The 18,776-nt window shown below is 48.1% G+C and overlaps 1 protein-coding gene across 8 annotated transcripts in view; it reads right to left on the bottom strand.

Moving 5' to 3' along the window:
* C1H1orf159 (chromosome 1 C1orf159 homolog) overlaps window positions 1–18,776 on the bottom strand; it is a 37,528-nt gene that overhangs the window by 7,063 nt on the left and 11,689 nt on the right. For 2 of the 8 annotated variants that reach the window (XM_063660923.1, XM_063660922.1), the window contains 4 exons: window positions 2,983–3,095; window positions 2,442–2,535; window positions 1,847–1,953; window positions 1,326–1,401 (listed from right to left, as the gene is read on the bottom strand). In XM_063660923.1, coding sequence (XP_063516993.1) covers window positions 1,326–1,401; window positions 1,847–1,953; window positions 2,442–2,535; window positions 2,983–3,012 — 307 coding nt within the window. In that variant the 5' untranslated portion in view covers window positions 3,013–3,095. The other 6 variants (XM_063660930.1, XM_063660927.1, XM_063660924.1 and 3 more) reach the window with 5 other exon arrangements.

Genomic DNA, 18,776 nt, shown 5'->3' with positions numbered 1-18,776 from the left:
GCAGGGAGCCAAACACCAATGCAGCGCTGTCCCTAGAAGTGCCCACTGCCTCCCGGAGCGGAGACGTGACCCGGCTTCTCTAAGAGCCGCCGACGGCGGGGCCGCACGCAGGGAGAAGCGTATCTGACACCACAGGCCCGGCCCCTCCCCACACGCGCCCGACGGTTTCCACCCTGCGCCTGTGCATGGGGCCGCCTCGGCCCTTGGACTTCACGACCCGCTGGCCTGGCCCCTCCACGGGCACCGTGACTGCTGCATAGCTGCCTGTGCCCACGCAGTGCCTGGGGTACACAGTCCCTCACAGGAGACGCCACGGCCCCAGCATTCACCCGGCCACCAGGGCTTCAGCATCAGAGGATGAGGGGCCCCAAGGTGCTCAGCTTCCTCCCAGCCCCTCTGTTCTCCCTCAGAGCGGTGCCCTCCTCCTTCTCCCCTGCTGTGCCTCAGATGTCATCACTGCCTTCCTGTGGGCTCCCCAACCCCCACGCCCAGCCTCGGACCCCCACGCCCAGCCTCGGACCCCCACGCCCAGCCTCAGGGGCTGCCACAGCCTCTGTCGTGACCACGCCCTCCTCGAGGCCCCTGGGTCCCCAGGAGCAGCCCTTCTGGGTTCTTCCATCATGCGAGGGCTGGACCCCCAGGATGGGAGTGTCAAGGCCCTTGGAGGTACAGCCTGGGCATCTCAGCCCCAAGTCCACCAAGAGCCGCCAAGGAGTAGCCCTTGCACCTTCTCACTCTGTCCTCCCCTCCCCTGGCTGCTCCCACTGGCTGCCCCCACCAGCCTCAACCTCCTGACATCCAGCTGCCCCCAGACAGTCCCTTCCACAGTCTCCCAGAATCTCTGATGAACAGGGCCTGCCCGTGGCACGCTGACACAGGCCGGCATCCTCTGGCGGCGTCCTGTTGATTGGCATTCCACTCCACACACCAGGGGCCAGCAGCACCTCTACCCCAGCATGGACAGGCAAAAATGTATTGGGCTTTGCCAGAGGTCTCTGGAGCCAGGACTGCCCCGTGAGAATGGCTGAGCTCATGGGCCACTCCCCCAGACCCTTCTCCCAGCACCTTTCTGATCTCAGCTCCTGCCTCTGCTCCCAGTCCTCTGCTAGGCCAGTTTTCTCACGAGGCTGCCGCTCAAGGCTGCCCGCCAGAAAGGAGGCTCAGATGTCCTTCCCCAAGCTCCGCAGCCCTCACTGCCCCATCCACTCCCCCGGTCCCGCAGCACAGATGAGCACTGTCCTTGTCACCGAGGGGAGGGACCTGGGCACACACACGCCAGTGGCTCAGTGGCTGGTCTGGAATCTGCTTGGGACAAAGCGGCTTACCTGGACCACACAGGCTTGCGCCTGGGCAGCTGACGTTGACGCCCACCACATCCACACAGCACTCGGGCAGCTGGGCCTGGAGGGGACACGGCAGTGAAACTCCAGGACGCGCCTGCCAGGCAGGCTCATGCCCACAGCAGCAGTGGCTGAGGGGTGCCGTGTGAGCACATCTCAACGCCCGCAGCTCCGGCCTCTTCTGGAGTCAGCATCGGGTGGCCCTCTGTCCCATGGGCCTGGGAGCGAGGAGGGGACTCACGGCCACAGTGCACATCCCTGTGGGACCCCGGGTGGGCGGTCTCCAAGGAAAAGCTGGGCCTGGAAAAGTAAACCACCCCCAGGAGGCAGCACCCACAGGCCATGGCAGCACCACCAACATTCTCTGCGAGTCTCTGGAGGCCCTCCATCAGGAGTTTCTGCTTGACCCCACAGAGGAAGTGCCCGGGCCTGGCTGGCATTTCAGGGGACGAATTCACGCCCGAGTGCCCAGGTGCTGCACAGGTGCGCTGGGTGCTGGCACTTACGGTGTGTGTGAGGGCCCATTCCCTGACCACAGGCAGACTGGACAGGCCTGGGGGGCTCAGGGTGCCCTCAGCTTGTGTGTTGATCACAGCTGTGCTGTTCTCGTGACCTGAATGCAGTGAACGGTGACGGCGTCCAGGGGTGACTGCGGAGTGCGGGAGAGAATCCACACCGCCAGGGAGGGGCCCAGGTCCAGTCCCTCAAACGCCCCAGGCAGGCTAGTGAGGGGTCCCCACCCTCCACCTGCTCCGCCTGGGAGTCTGGAGCCGCCGCAGCTACACTCCCCGATAGCAACGCGCAGCGTGCTGTGCTGTCACCGCTGGCAGAGCTACTCCCATTGCGGGCCGGATGCCTCACTGTGGGGGCCCCACCTGTCCCAGCCATTCCTGAGCAGGTGCTCACCCGGCAGGCAGCAGAGGGCTCCCCCTCTGTGAGGCACAGGCCCCTCTGACCCCAACAGTGGACCTGGTCAGCACCTCTGGGGCTGGGACATCAGTGTCCTAAAGGTCGAAGGGTTAGACCCTCTAGGGGAAGGGCCCACCGCCCTCCACAGAGGCTCTGGCTTAGGCCGCCTGGACACGTGACGGGGGCACCTACCATGTTCTCCATGGACTTGCTGGCGACTCCCACGAGAAGGCCAGCCAGGAGGGCGAGGTGCCGCAGCGCCATGCCAGGAGCAGATGCGCAGAGCCTGCAACAGCGAGGAGTGTGCGGAGCCAAAGAGATGGAGTGGGGCCGAGGCAGGGAGGGTGGGGCCAAATGAAAGTGGGTCGAGAGATGTTGGGGGGGCGGGCCGAGGCAAGGAGGGCGGAGCCAAATGGAGATGGGTGGGGCTGTGGTGGAGGGTGGGGGCCAAATGAAAGTGGGCGGGGCTGTGGCAGGGAGGGTGGGGCTAAATGGAGATGGGGTGGGGCTGAGGAAGGGAGGGTGGGGCCAAATGGAGATGGGCGGGGCTGAGGCAGGGAGGGTGGGGCTAAATGGAGATGGGGTGGGGCGGGGCCGCGGCAGATGACTGAGTTAAATGGAGATGGTGCCGGGCCACGGCAGGGAGGGTGGAGCCAAATGGAGGTGGGGCGAAAGAGTGAAGGCTTGGGGCCTTTGGAGGCACAGGTGGGGCGAGGTGTAGGCGGGGCCTTACCTGCCCCTCCAGGATGGGGGCTACCGACATCAGCCCTTTGCCTGCCTGGGTGGTCAGGGGTTAGCTCTGGGAGCTCATGAGCTCAGCTGAGCCCTGCAGACCCCGGCCCCGTCCTGCAGATGAAGACAGCAGGTGAGGCCATGGTCACGCGAGGGCAACCCAGGTGGGCCGTGGCCTACAGTGCGGAGTCTGGGTCCAGTCCGGGCCCTCTGTCCACACCCTTGCTGGCCCCTGGCTGTCGAGCAGGGCGTCCTGGAGGGGCCGTCCCTGGGCTGTGGGGGCCTCGGCAGGGCTGTCTCCACGAGTGTTTCCCCCGAGCTGGCCTCCTGGCCTCCTGCGGGTGACAGTGCCTGGGATACAGGCCCTCGGCCCGGCCTTTGCTCAGGGACCAGGTACGGAGCTCAGTGGCCCAGGCTGCACGTGGTGGGCACCGGTCCTCCCGCACAAACCCCCTCTCTCTCCCCTGCACTTCCAGCCACGGGACCTGGCCCCATGGCCCTGCCTTCCTAACTAAAGGGAGGAAACGCCTGCCAGGCGCACAAACCCTCAAGTGGTATCACTGCACTGGCTCAGGCGCCTCCCTGGCAAGTTACCCCGAGAGGGGCTGAGGCCCAGCCAGGCCTGTGGGGCGCCTCTTGATGGGCCTAGGCCAGGGTCCTGGGACAAGGGCTGTGAGCAGCAGGGAGACGGAGGCCCTGGAGGACACAGCTCCAGTCTCCGCACAGGGACGGTCCACTCTGTCACCCATTCCATGCTGGATTCAGGTCATGGCCTCACAAACTGACCAGGCTGCCTAGGTGTGAGCCTGCCAGAGGACTCTGGAAGGTGGGGGTGATCGGAATGCTTGAGCTCAGGAATTGGAGACAGGCCCGGGCAACACAGCCCGTCTTTACAAAGTTTAAAATTAGTCGGGCCTGGTGGCGGGAGCCTGAGGTCCCAGCTACTCAGGATGCTGAGGTGGGATGATCACCTGAGCCCAGAAAGTGGAGGCTGCAGTGAACCGAGACTACACCACTGCACTCCAGCCTGTGCAAGGGGAACTCTGTCTCAAAAAAAAAAAAAAAAAAAAAAAAAAAAGCATGCTCTCCTCTGATTCTGATTCAGCTCCTCCTCTCTCTGATGTGAAATCCTTTTATATGGAAGGTGTTGAAGTCACAGACACGCTGCTCGCCCCACCCTCAGAGTGCGATCAAGTCTTAGTTTTTCCTTTTGTCCCTTTAACATTTGCCCAGCAGAGACCGTCTTCCTCTGCTTGGTGGAAAACTCCAGGCATCACAGACCCTTCTGTTCCCTCTCTGGTTAAAGGGCATCCTGAGGGCCACATTAAGTCACAAAACATCATTTCGATTCAGGAACCAGAAGTCCAAGATTTCAATCAACACTTTCATCTGCTATTTAGTCAACTTTATGGAGGTGTACTTTACATACACTAAACCACATCCGTGTAAAGTACACAAGCGGGTGAGTCTGACCACCCCCTTGAAGCTGCCACCACAGCCGGGACGGTGCCTGGTCCCACGCAGCTGCCAGCACTCGCTGCGGCCCCCACAAGCCCGGGCTTCCGGCACCCAGGAGCTGTCCGGACTGCAGCTGTATCTTCTAGGGTCTTCTACAAAGTGCACACACTGACCTTTAGATCCTTCCATGTTGTTTTATCCGCACTTTCTTCCTTTCCACAGCCGGAGGATTTTCCACCGTGTGGCCAAACGTCGCCGCCTTTGCCCATCACCTGCCAGTGGGTGCCTGGGCTGCTCCCAGTTCCTGGTGACTGGATGGAGCTGCGGCCGAGGTCCTGGCACATGTCTTCATGTGGACATCTGTCTTCATTTCTCTTGGGAGTGGAGTGGCTGGCTCACAGGGAGGTGCACGTTTAACTTTCTAAGAAACTGCAGCTGTCTTCCACGGTGGCTGTGCTGTGTACCCTCCCACTGGCGATGTGGGTGCACACAGGGTGTCCGTGCATGTGCAGGAGTATCTCTGCGTTGTTACAATTTGCGTTTCCCTGAAGACTAATGATGGCATCTTTCCATGTGTTTATTAGCCACTTATATATCTTCTTTTCTGAAGTGCCTGCTTACGTCTCCTGCCCATTTTGTTTAATTGGGTGGAGTTGTAACATATACCTTTTTTTTTGGTGGGGGTGGGGGACATAGGGTTTCACTCTGTTGCCCAGGCTGGAGTGCAGTGGCAAGATCGTGGCTCAGTGCAGCTTTGACCTCCAGGGCTTAAGCGATACTCCTACCTCAGCCTCCCGAGTAGCTGAGACTACAGGTGCGCGTCACCACCACGCTCAGCTAAAACACATATTCTTCATCAGACTTATGTATTGCAAATATTTTCTTCCATCCTGTGGTTTGTCTTACCATTTTCTTTTCTTTTCTTTTCTTTTTTTTTTTTGAGTCGGAGTCTTGCTCTGTCACCCAGGCTGGAGTGCAGTGGCGCAATCTCAGCTCACTGCAAGCTCCGCCTTCCGGGTTCACGCCATTCTCCTGCCTCAGCCTCCCAAGCAGCTGGGACTACAGGTGCCCACCACCACGCCCAGCTAATGTTTTGTATTTTTAGTAGAGATGGGGTTTCACCATGTTGGCCAGGATGGTCTCGATCTCCTGACATTGTGATCCGCCTGCCTCGGCCTCCCAAAGTGCTGGGATTACAGGCATGAGCCACCTTGCCCGGCCCCCGTCTTATCATTTTTTTATGGACATCTTTTGAAAAGTAAATGTTTTTAATTTTAATGAAATTTTTAATAAAATTGAATGCATCCATTTTTCCTTTTGTGGCTCTTGTTTTTATGTCCTAAGAAATCTCTGCCTTGGCCTCACGGTCACTAAGATTTACTGCTTTCTTCCAGAAGTGTTACGGTTTTAGCTTTTGCATTCTGAGTCACCTTTGTGTATGGTGAAATGCAGGTCAAGCATCATTTCTTTCCTTATGTATAAACAGTTGCTAAAAAGACTTTTCTTTCCATGTGGAATTACGTTGACATCTTCACTGAAAATCAATGGACCTTAGAGGTGGGGTCTATTTCTGGGCTTTCTATTCTGTTCCGCTCACCTATGTGTCTATTCTTCAGGGACACTGCGGCTGACTGGATTACTGAAGCCGTAAGTAGAATAGAAACTTTGAAATCAGGGCATGTATCAGCTCCGCTTTGATTAATTGCTTTGGCAATTCCAGGTCACATGTGTTTCCTATTTTAGACTCATTGTGTCGATTCCTACAATAAAGCCTGCTGCGATTTTGACTGGGAGAACTGATGTTTTAACAGGATTGAGTCTTTTCATCACGGACATGCTGTCTCTGTTCATCCCTCCGCATCTTCTTCAATGTATCGCAGCAGTGTTTATAGTTTTCAGTGAACAGGTCTTGTATATCTTTTGTTAAGATAATTACTAACTATTTTACTTTTTGTTATTACAAATAGAATGTAATTTCTGATTTCATGTTCCAATAGTTTGCTGCCACTATATAACGATAAAGTTTTGCACATTAGCCTTGATTTCTGAAATCTTGCTAAATTCACTTAATAGTTCTAGTAATTCTCTGTAGCTTTGTTAGGATCCTCTACATAAATAATCATGTCATCTACAAATAAATACAGTTTTACTTCTTCCTTTCTAATCCTTGTGACTTCAATTTGCCTTTTTTCTTACCTTATGGCAGTGGCTGGGACTTTGAGTATAATAATGGACAGAAGAGTGAGAATGGGTGTCATCCTTGTTCTTGATTTTAGGGATAAAATGCTCAATATTTCACCATCAAAAGTACAACATCTAGTGTAGGTTTTTCATAGATGTCCATTTATCAGACTCAGGGAGTTTCTTTCTATTCCTAGTTTGCTGAGGTTTTTTTTAAAAAATCATAAAACAGGTATAAATGTTTCCAAATGTCTTTTCTGCGTCTATTTCAGTGATCGTCGTTTCCTTCTTTATTCTAGTAATATGGTAACGACAAAGATTGATTTATGAATCAAAACAACCTTGTATCACTGGGATAAACCATGCTTGGCCGAGGTGTACTGCCCTCTTAGGCTATTGTTGGATTTCACCTGCCAATACCTTCGTAAGGATTTTTGCCTGTGTTCATGACGGATAGTGGTCTATAATTTTTTTTAGGTGTCTTTGTCAGGTTTTGGTATTGGGTTATATTGCCTCATAAAACAAGCTGGGAAATAGGCCCTCCTTTTTTTAAAGAGAAACAGGGTCTCACTCTGTTGCCAGGCTGGAGTGTAGTGGCGCGTTCATGGCTCACTGCAGCTTTGAACTCCTGGGATCCAGTGATCCTCCCACCTCAGCTTCCCAAGTAGCTGGGGCTACAGGTATAATTTTTTTTGTACACAGGGTCTCACTATATTGTCCAGGCTGGTCTGGAACTCCCGGCCTCAGGTGATCCTCCTGCCTCAGCCTCCCAAAGTGCTGGGATTACAGGTGGGAGCCACAGCACCCGTTCCCCCTCCTCTTTTATTTTCTGAAAGAGTCTGTGTAAGAACATTGTGATTTCTTCTTTGAATGTTTGATAGAATTCACTGGGAAACCATGTATATTTGCAGGAGTTTTCTTGGTAGGTGGGTTCTCTGGTAATTAATTCAATTTCCTAAACAGAAAGAGGACCATGCAGATTTCCGTCGCTTTTAACAAGTTATATTCTTCCAAGAGTTTATCCACTGCATTGAAATTGCTACATTTACTGGCCTAAAATTGTTCATCAGTCTCCTATTATTTTGAACATGGTCTTGCTCTGTCACCGAGGCTGCAGCAAAGTGCTGTGACCTCAGCTCACCACGGCCTCAGTCTCCCAGGCCCAGGCCATCCTCCCACCTCAGCCTCCCAAGTAGCTGGAACACAAGCAAGTGCTGCCACACCTGTCTAATTTTTTGATTTTTTGTAGAGGCAGGGTCTTGCTATGAAACAAAACTGAAGCATGATGTTGCTGGTCTTGAACTCCTGGGCTCAAATAATCCTCCTGCCTCAGTCTCCCAAAGTGCTGGGATTACAGGCGTGAGCCACCAGAGATGGCAATAGTCTATTACTATGTCTATAGGATCCTTAGAAATAATGCCTCTTTTGTTCTTGATATTGGTGATTTGTGCTATCTATTTTTTATTTTGAGACTGAGTCTCACTCTGTAGCCCACGCTGGAGTGCAGTGGCATGATCTCGGCTCACTGCAACATCTGCCTCCTGGGTTCAAGCGATTCTTGTGCCTCAGCCTCCTGAGCAGCTGGGATTACAGGCACCCGCCACCACGCCTGGCTAATTTTTGTATTTTTAGTAGAGACGGGGTTTCACCATGTTGGCCAGCCTGGTCTCAAACTTCTGACCTCAAGTGATCCGCCCACCTTGGCCTCCCAAAGTGCTGGGATTACAGGCGTGAGCCACCGTGCCCGGCTCATCTTTCTATTTGTTTGTTTGCTTTTCAAACAGGTCTCTGTCGCCTGGGCTGGAGTGCAGTGGTGTGATCACAGCTCACTGCAGCCTCAACCTCCTGGGCTCAAGCGATCCTCCCACCTCAGCCTTCCGAGTAGCCGGGACTACAGGCTCGAGCCACCACGCCCAGCTCATTAATTTTTTTTTTTTTTTTTCTTGGTAGAGATGGGGTCTCCTTATGATTCCCAGGCTGGTCTTAAACTCCTGGGTTCAAGCAGTCCTCTCACCTATGCCTCCCAAAGTGCTGGGATTACAGGTGTGAACCACCCACCTCACCTGGCTCTTTCTTCTTTGTTAAAATTGACCATTCTTGGTAGAGGTTTGTCAATCTTTCCAATCTTTTAGGGAAAAAATCAGCTTTTGATATTGTTAAGTTTCTCCATTTTTCTCATGCTTTCAATGCCATTGATTTCTGTATTTGTCTTTATTTCCCTCTTTTGGCTTTGGGTTTGCTTTGTTCTTTCTTCCCTGGCTTCTGGGAGTGAATCTTAGGTCTCTGCTTTCATGCCTTTACACACACTTAGTTACAGAGTTCTAAGTATTGCTTTAGCTACACCAACTATTTTGATGTTATATTTTCATTATTATTCAGTTGGAAATATTTTTTCTTCTTCTGTTATTTTTTCCCCATCCGAGTTAGAAATTTTTTTTTTTTGGAAACGGAGTCTCGCTCTATCGCCCAGGCTAGAGTGCAGTGATGCGATCTTAGCTCACTGCAAGCTCCGCCTCTAGGGTTTTTAAGCAATTCTCTGCCTCAGCCTCCCGAGTAGCTGGGATTACAGGTGTACACCACCACGCTCAGCAAATTTTTTGTATTTTTAGTAGACATGGGGTTTCACCATGCTGGCCAGGATGGTCTCGAACTCCTGACCTTGTGATCCACCCGCCTTGGCCTCCCAAAGTGCTGGGATTACAGGTGTGAGCCACTCCACCTGGCCCCAGCCTGGAAATATTTTCTAATTTCCCATTTGAGTTCTTCTTTGACCCATGGTTTATTCAAAAGTGGGTTAATTTCCAAACATTTCAGTTTTTCCTATTTTATTTGTGGTTGATTTCTAATTTAATTCCTTTGTGCTCAGAAAGCGTACTTTGTATGACTCTTTTAAAATTCATTGGAACTTGTTTTAGGACACAGCAGTTGGTCTGTGCTGGAAAATGTATCATGTGCACTTAGGAGTATTTGTGTAACTTTTTCTTTTTGTTTTTGTTTTTTTGAGAAGAGTTTTGCTCTTCTTGCCCAGGCTGGGGTGCAGCGGCATGATCTTGGCTCACTGCACCTCCGCCTTCTGGGTTCACGCCATTCTCCTGCCTCAGCCTCCCGAGTAGCTGGGATTACAGGTGCCCGCTACCACGTCCGGCTAATTTTTGTATTTTTAGTAGAGATGGGGTTTTGCTGGCCAGGTCAGTCCTGAACTCCTGACCTCAGGTGATCCACCCACCTTGGGCTCCCAAAGTGCCTGGATTACAAGCTTCAGCCCCCACATGCAGCCTGATATGTGTAACTTCCTATAAATACCATTCAGGTCAAGATGATGATAGTGTTATTCAGATCCCCCATATCTTCACTGATGTTTTTGGTCTATTGTTCTAAGAATCGGAGAGAGAGAGAGGTTAAAATCTCCGACTATGATTGTAGGTTGTCTATTGATGTTTTTGGTCTATTGTTCTAAGAATTGGAGAGAGAGAAGTTAAAATCTCCGACTATGATTGTGGATTGTCTACTGATGTTTTTGGTCTATTGTTCTAAGAATCAGAGAGAGAGAGGTTAAAATCTCCGATTATGATTGTGGGTTGTCTATTGATGTTTTTGGTCTATTGTTCTAAGAATCTGAGACAAAGAGGTTAAAATCTCCGACTATGATTGTCGGTTGTCTATTGATGTTTTTGGTCTATTGTTCTAAGAATTGGAGAGAGAAAGGTTAAATTCTCCGACTTATGATTGTAGATTCTCTATTGATGTCTTTGGTCTATTGCTCTAAGAATCAGAGAGAGAGGTGTTAAAATCTCCGACTATGATACTGGGTGGTCTATTGATGTTTTTGGTCTATTGTTCTAAGAATTGGAGAGAGAGAGGTCCAAATCTCCTACTATGATACTGGGTTGTCTATTGATGTTTTTCGTCTATTGTTCTAAGAACTGGAGAGAGAGAGGTTCAAATCTCCTACTATGACTGTGGGTTGTCTATTGATGTTTTTGGTCTACTGTTCTAAGAATTGGAGAGAGAGAGGTCCAAATCTCCTACTATGATACTGGGTTGTCTATTGATGTTTTTTGTCTATTGTTCTAAGAATTGGAGAGAGAGAGGTTCAAATCTCCTACTATGACTGTGGGTTGTCTATTGATGTTTTTGGTCTATTGTTCTAAGAATTGGAGAGAGAGGTTAAATTATCCAACTATGATTTTAGATTGCCCATTGATGTTTTTCGTCTATTGCTCTAAGAATCGGAGAGAGAGGTGTCAAAATCTCCGACTATGATTCTGGATTGTCTATTGATGTTTTTGGTCTATTGTTCTAAGAATTGGAGACAGAGAGGTTAAAATCTCCGACTATGATTCTGGATTGTCTATTGATGTTTTTGGTGTATTGTTCTAAGAATCGGAGACAGAGGTTAAAATCTCCGACTATGATTGTGGGTTGTCTATTGATGTTTTTGGTCTATTGTTCTAAGAATTGGAGAGAGAGAGGTTAAAATCTCCGACTATGATTGTGGGTTGTCTATTGATGTTTTTGGTCTATTGCTCTAAGAATCGGAGAGAGAGGTTAAAATCTCCTACGATTGTGGGTTGTCTATTGATGTTTTTGGTCTTTCCTAAGAATTGGAGAGAGAGAGTTTGAAATCTCCGACTATGACTGTGGGTTGTCTATTGATGTTTTTCGTCTATTGCTCTAAGAATCGGAGACAGAGGTTAAAATCTCCGACTATGATTGTGGGTTGTCTATTGATGTTTTTGATCTATTGTTCTAAGAATTGGAGAGAGAGAGGTTAAAATCTCCAACTATGATTGTGGGTTGTCTATTGATGTTTTTGGTCTATTCTAAGAATTGGAGACAGAGAGGTTAAAATCTCCGACTATGATTGTGGGTTGTCTATTGATGTTTTTGGTCTATTGTTCTAAGAATTGGAGAGAGAGAGGTTAAAATCTCCGACTATGACAGTGGGTTGTCTATTGATGTTTTTGGTCTATTGCTCTAAGAATCAGAGACAGAGGTTAAAATCTCCGACTATGATTGTGGGTTCTCTATTGATGTTTTTGATCTATTGTTCTAAGAATTGGAGACAGAGAGGTTAAAATCTCCGACCATGATTGTGGGTTGTCTATTGATGTTTTTGGTCTATTCTAAGAATTGGAGAGAGAGAGGTTAAAATCTCCGACTATGATTCTGGGTTGTCTATTGATCTTTTTGGTCTATTCTAAGAATTGGAGAGAGAGAGGTTAAAATCTCCGACTATGATTGGGGATTGTCTGTTGACATTTTTGGTCCATTTTTCTAAGAATTGGAGAGAGGTTAAATTCTCCGACTATGATTGTGGGTTGTCTATTGTTTTTGGTCTATTGTTCTAAGAACTGGAGAGAGAGGTTAAAATCTCCGACTATGATTGTGGATTGTCTATTGATGTTTTTGGTCTATTGTTCTAAGAATTGGAGAGAGAGAGGTTAAAATCTCCAACTATGATTGTGGGTTCTAGTGATGTTTTTGGTCTATTCTAAGAATTGGAGAGAGAGAGGTTAAAATCTCCGACTATGATTCTGGGTTGTCTATTGATGTTTTTGGTCTTTTCTAAGAATTGGAGAGAGAGAGGTTAAAATCTCTGACTATGACTGTGGGTTGTCTATTGATGTTTTTGGTCTATTGCTCTAAGAATCAGAGAGAGAGAGAGGTTAAAATCTCCAATTATGATTGTGGGTTGTCTATTGATGTTTTTGGCCTACTGTTCTAAGAATCTGAGAGAGAGAGGTTAAAATCTCCGACTATGATTGTCGGTTGTCTATTGATGTTTTTGGTCCATTGCTCTAAGAATCGGAGAGAGAGAGGTTAAAATCTCCGACTATGATTGTGGGTTCTAGTGATGTTTTTGGTCTGTTCTAAGAATTGGAGAGAGAGAGGTTAAAATCTCCGACTATGATCCTGGGTTGTCTACTGATGTTTTTGGTCTTTTCTAAGAATTGGAGAGAGAGAGGTTAAAATCTCCGACTATGACTGTGGGTTGTCTATTGATGTTTTTGGTCTATTGCTCTAAGAATCAGAGAGAGAGAGGTTAAAATCTCCGAGTATGACTGTGGGTTGTCTATTGATGTTTTTGGTCTATTGTTCTAAGAATCGGAGAGAGATAGTTTAAAATCTCCGACTATGATTATGGGTTGTCTATTGATGTTTTTGGTCTATTGCTCTAAGAATTGGAGAGAGAGAGGTTAAAATCTCCTACTATGATTGTGGGATTGTCTATTTCTCCCTTTAATTCTGTTGGTTTTCCTTCCAGTATTTTGAGGCTCTGTTATTAGGCACATTCATAATTGATGTCTTCCCTCCCCTGCTTTCCCTTTGGTAATAACTCCGTATCTTGAAACTGATTTAATGTTACAGAAATATAGCCTCTCCAGGCTGGGTGTGGTGGCTCATGCCTGTAATCCCAGCAATTTGGGAGGCCAAGGCAGGTGGATCATTTGAGGTCAGGAGTTCGAGACCAGCCTGGCCACTGTGGTGAAACCCCGTCTCTACTAAAAATACAAAAATGAGCTGGGTAAAGTGGTGCGTGCCTGTCGTCCCAGCTACTCTGGAGGCTGAGGCGGCAGAATCACTTGAACCCAGTAGGTGGAGGTAGCAGTGAGCTGAGATCGTGCCATTTTACTCGTCTTGGAGACAGAGGAAAACTCCATCTCAAAAAAAAAAAATAGCCACTCCAGCCTTCTTATGCTCACTGATATATATATGTGTGTGTGTGTATATGTATGTGTGTGTGTGTGTGTGTATGTGGTTTTTGCAGTCACTTTCAGCCTACTTGTGTTTTTTATATTTAAAATGTATCTTTTAGCTGGGTGTGATGGCACATGCCCCTAATCCCAGCTATTCTGGAGACTGAGGCAGGAGGATCACTTGAGCCCAGGAGTTTGAGCAGTACTAGACTTCACTTTGGGCAAAAGGGCAAGACCCCATCTCTTAAAAAAAAAAATACACAGACAGACACACACACCACAGTGCATCTTTTGTAGACAGCATGTAGTAAATCTTGCTAATTTGTCCATTTTAGCCATCTCTGCCTTTTAACTGGAGGGTTTAGTTCATTAATATTTAATATAATTATCGCTATGGGTAAAGGTAGGTATGTTAATATTTAATATAATTATCATTATGATAGATGTAGCTATGTTAATATTTAATATAATCATCGTTATGGGTAGACGTAGGTATGTTAATATTTAATATAATCATCGTTATGGGTAGATGTAGCTATGTTAATCGTTTTCTGATTGTCCCTTTGTATACACACAGAGCCCTTTATTTTTCAGTGATTTTAGGTTCATAGCAAAATTGAGCAGTAAGTACAAAGAGTTGTGCCTCCCCTCTGTGCCCACCCAGGCACAGCCTTACCATCACCATCCCACTTGTTGCAGCTGACAAACCAACAGTGACACATCACCATCACTCAAAGTCCATGGTTCACACGAGGGTGCACTCTTGGTGCTGCACATTCTTGGTGTTGAGCTTTGGCAAGTGTATAATGACACTATCGTTGGATTTCAGGTCTACCGTTTTTACCGTTTATTATTTGTTTTCTGATTGTCCCTGTGTTTTTTGTTCCTCTATTCTCTTTCTGGCCCTCTTTTGCGTGATTTGAATAGTTTTAAAAATTCCTTTCCAAGTTATCTTTTGATCCTTTAGTTGTGCTTCTTTCCATTATTCTCATAGTTGTTGCTCTAGGAATTGCAATTTCAACCTTACTTTTTCTAGTCTACTTAGAACTAGCATTATACCTCTTTATGCAAAATGTAGACACCTTGCAACTGTACAGTCCATGTATCCCCTCTACTAGTCTTTATGTTGTGGCTGCATATTATATCTGCATACATTAAAAACCCAAGAGATGTTTTAATTTTTCCCCAGATATTTACTAATTTTGGTGTTCATCATTCATTCTTAAAGATCTGAGTTTCACTGTAGTACATACTATCTTCAGCATTTCCGGTAGCACAATTTGATGGTGACGAATTTTATCAGTTTTCCTTTTCCTGAAAATATTTTCATGTAATATTTATTCTTGGAGAATACAGTATTCTATGCTGACTTTTTTTTTCTTTCAGCACTTTAATGATGCAGTTCCACCTTCTTCTGGTCTCCATAATTACTCACAAACTTGGTCGGGCACGGTGGCTCATGCCTGTAATCCCAGCACTTTGGGAGGCCAAGTGGACAGGTCACTTGAGGCCAGGAGTTTGATGCCACCCTGGCCAACATGGCAAAACCCCATCTCTACTAAAAATACAAATATTAGCTCAGCATGGTGGTGCACGCCTGTAGTCCCAGCTACTTGGGAGGCTGAGACACAAGAATCGCTTGAACCCAGGAGGCAGAGGTTGCAGTGAGCTGAGACTGTACCACTGCAATCCAGCCTTGGTAACAGAGTGAGACTCTGTATCAAAAAAAATTAAACAAAAAATCTCACAGACTCAGTCTATCAGCTCACGGTCTATCGGCTCAGGGTCCATCGGCTCACGGTCTATTGGCTCACGGTTTATCAGCTCAGTCTTCACAGTGCTGTGCTGTGTGTGATCTGTTGTTTTTCTCTGGCTGCTTTCAAGATTTTTAAAGTTAATCTTTAGTTTTTAATAGTTTTGGGGCTGGGTGCGGTGGCTTACACCTGTAATCCCAGCACTTTAGGAGGCACTGAGGCAGGCAGATCCCCTGAGGTCAGGAGTTCGAGACTAGCCTGGCCAACATGGAGAAACCCCATATCTACTAAAAATACAAAAATTAATCGGGCGTGGTGGCGCGGGCCTATAGTCCCAGCTACCTGGGAGGCTGAGGGAGGAGAATTGCTTGAACCGGGAGGTAGAGGTTGCAGTGAGCCGAGATTGCACCACTGCACTCTAGCCTGGGCGAAAACAGCAAAACTCTGTCTCAAAAAAAAAAAAAAAAAAAAAAAAGTTTTGAAGTGATGGGTCTAGGTGTGGTTTTATTCACATTTATCCTGTTTGGGATTCTTAAAACTATACATTTATGTCTTTCACCAAATTTGAAAGTTTCTGGTTACTGTTTCTTCAAGTACTTCTTCTGTCCACTGTGCCTCTCCTTTCCTGGACCTCTAATTACCCGCGTGTTAGACATGTCGATATCACCTAAGGTCCCTGAGGCTCAGACATTTCCTCAGTATCACCCTACAGGTCCCTGAGGCTCAGACATTTCGTCAGTATCACCCTACAGGTCCCTGAGGCTCAGACATTTTGTCGATATCACCTACAGGTCCCTGAGGCTCAGACATTTCGTCGATATCACCCTACAGGTCCCTGAGGCTCAGACATTTGGTCAGTATCACCCTACAGGTCCCTGAGGCTCAGACATTTCGTCAGTATCACCCTACAGGTCCCTGAGGCTCAGACATTTTGTCGATATCACCCTACAGGTCCCTGAGGCTCAGACATTTCGTCGATATCACCTACAGGTCCCTGAGGCTCAGACATTTCGTCGATATCACCCTACAGGTCCCTGAGGCTCAGACATTTGGTCAGTATCACCCTACAGGTCCCTGAGGCTCAGACATTTCGTTGATATCACCTACAGGTCCCTGAGGCTCAGACATTTCGTCAGTATCACCCTACAGGTCCCTGAGGCTCAGACATTTCGTCAGTATCACCCTACAGGTCCCTAAGGCTCAGACATTTCATGGATATCACCTAAGGTCCCTGAGGCTTAGACATTTCAGCGATATCACCCTACAGGTCCCTGAGGCTCAGACATTTCGTCAGTATCACCCTACAGGTGCCTGAGGCTTAGACATTTCGTCGATATCACCCTACAGGTCCCTGAGGCTCAGACATTTCGTCAATATCACCCTACAGGTCCCTGAGGCTTAGACATTTTGTCGATATCACCCTACAGGTCCCTGAGGCTCAGACATTTCGTGGATATCACCCTACAGGTCCATGAGGCTCAGACATTTCGTCGATATCACCCTGCAGGTCCCTGAAGCTTAGACATTTCGTCGATATCACCCATAGGTCCCTGAGGCTCTGTTCATGGTTTTGTTTTATTTTCCTCCAATCACTTCCACCCTTTTTTTTTTTTTTCCAGCTTGGATGATTTCTATTCCTCTGTCTTTGAGGACTCTGCCTATTTTCTCTGTTATTTCCCTTCTGTTATGTTAATTCAGTGAATTTTAAAATTTTAGATCTTGGCCAAGCACAGTGGCTCATGCCTGTAATCCCAGCACTTTGGGAGGCTGAGGTGGGCAGATCACCTGAGGTCAGGAGTTCAAGACAAGCCTGGCCAACATAGTGAAACCCTGTCTCTACTTAAAAAAAAAAAAAAAAAAAAAAATTTACCGGGCGTAGTGGTGGGCGCCTGTAGTCCCAGCTACTCAGGAGGCTAAAGCAGGAGAATCACTTGAACCTGGGAGGCAGAAGTTGCAGTGAGCCAAGATCGTGCCACTGAACTCCAGCCTGGGTGACAGAGTAGAACTGTCTCAAAAATAAATAAATAAATAAAATAAAATATCAGATCTTGTTTTTTTTTTTTTTTTTTTTTTTTTTTTGAGACAAGAGTTTCACTCTTGTCCCCCAGGCTAGAGTGCAGTGGCGTGATCTTGGCTCACTGCAACCTCTGCCTCCTGGGCTCAAGCGATTCTTTGCCTCAGCCCCCCCGAGTAGCTGGGATTACAGGAGCCCACCACCAAGCCCTGCTAAATTTTTGTCGTTGTCGTTTGTATTTTTAGTAGAGCCAGGGTTTCACCATGTTGGTCAGGCTTGTCTTGAACTCCTGACCGCAGGTGATCCACCCACCTCAGCCTCCCAAAGTGCTAGGATTACAGGCGTGAGCCACCACGCCCAGCCAGATCTTGTGTTTGTTTGACCTAAAATTCCCATTTGGCTCATTTAAACATGTTTCCTCTGCTGAGATTTCCGGCACTTTGTTCATTATGCGTGCATTTCCCTTTTCTTCACTGAGCACAGACACTAAACCTGCTCCAAAGTGCTTTTTTGATTATTCCAACAGCTAGGTCATAACACAATTGATATCTGTTGTCTTTCCCTTCGAGAATGGCTCACTTTCCTGGCTCTTCATATGTTGAGTGATTTTGAACTGTATCCTGTACATTGCAAACGTTACATTGTGGAGACACTGGATTCTGTGATATTCCTCTGAAGAGAATCAATGTTTCTACTTAGCAGGCAATTAATTTCATTAGATTCAAACTGCAAACGCTGTCACACCTGCAGTGAGCGGTGGCTCAGGTCACTGCATGGCACAGGGTGCAGGCAGGGGTCAGGGGTTTGCCAGAAACGAGCAGCATCTACACACAGGACACCTCCTCTCCAGCTCTTTCTGGGGCTTCTACTCTCATTTTCGACGAGCTATGGGTGCCTAGCTCCTTCCCCTGCCTGCTCCTGGAACAAGGAAGTAGTGTACTTTCTTTTTTGTTTGTTTTTTGAAGACACATTCTTCCTCTGGTGCCCAGGCAGGAATAAGTGGCAGTGATCCTCTCACCCCCACCTCCTGAATAGTTGGGACCTCAGGTGCACACCATTACACTCAGGTAATGTACTTTTCTTTTGTAGAGACTGTGTTGCCCAGGCTGGGCTCTAACGCCTGGCCTCAAGCAGTTCTCCGTCTCAGACACCCAAAATCCTGGGATTACGGGAGCGAGCTGCCCTGCCAGATAGTAGAATTTTTACTTTTTTTTTTTTGAGACAGAGTCTCACTCTGTCACCCAGGCTGGAGTGCAGTGGCGCGATCTCAGCTCACTGAAGCCTCTGCCTCCTAGGCTCATGCAATTCTCCTGTCTCGGCCTCACGAGTAGCTGGGATTACAGGCACCCGCCACCACACCTGGCTAATTTTTTGTATTTTTAGTAGAGACGGGGTTTCACCATGTTGGACAGGCTGGTCTCAATCTCCTGACCTCGTGATCCACCTGCCTCGGCCTCCCACAGTGCTGGGATCACAGGCGTGAGCCACCGCGCCCGGCCCAGACAGCGGACTTTCTATCAGTGCGTTAGTCACCCCACGCTATCATGTGGGGACTGTGGCTGCCCTCAGGGCAAAGATGCCAAAACAGGAAACTGTGCTGGTTGCTTCCTCCAAGTCAAAACTTCCCTCCAAAATTTGCTACTCTCCAGGGCCCTCAGGGAGCTGTTTTTCATACTCTGTCCGTGGT

This window comes from Pongo pygmaeus, chromosome 1, assembly GCF_028885625.2.
Source record: "Pongo pygmaeus isolate AG05252 chromosome 1, NHGRI_mPonPyg2-v2.0_pri, whole genome shotgun sequence".
In the NCBI taxonomy this organism is placed as follows: Eukaryota; Metazoa; Chordata; class Mammalia; order Primates; family Hominidae; genus Pongo; species Pongo pygmaeus.
Note: the sequence above shows the minus strand (reverse complement) of the source record. Positions and strands in the feature narration are given on the sequence as shown.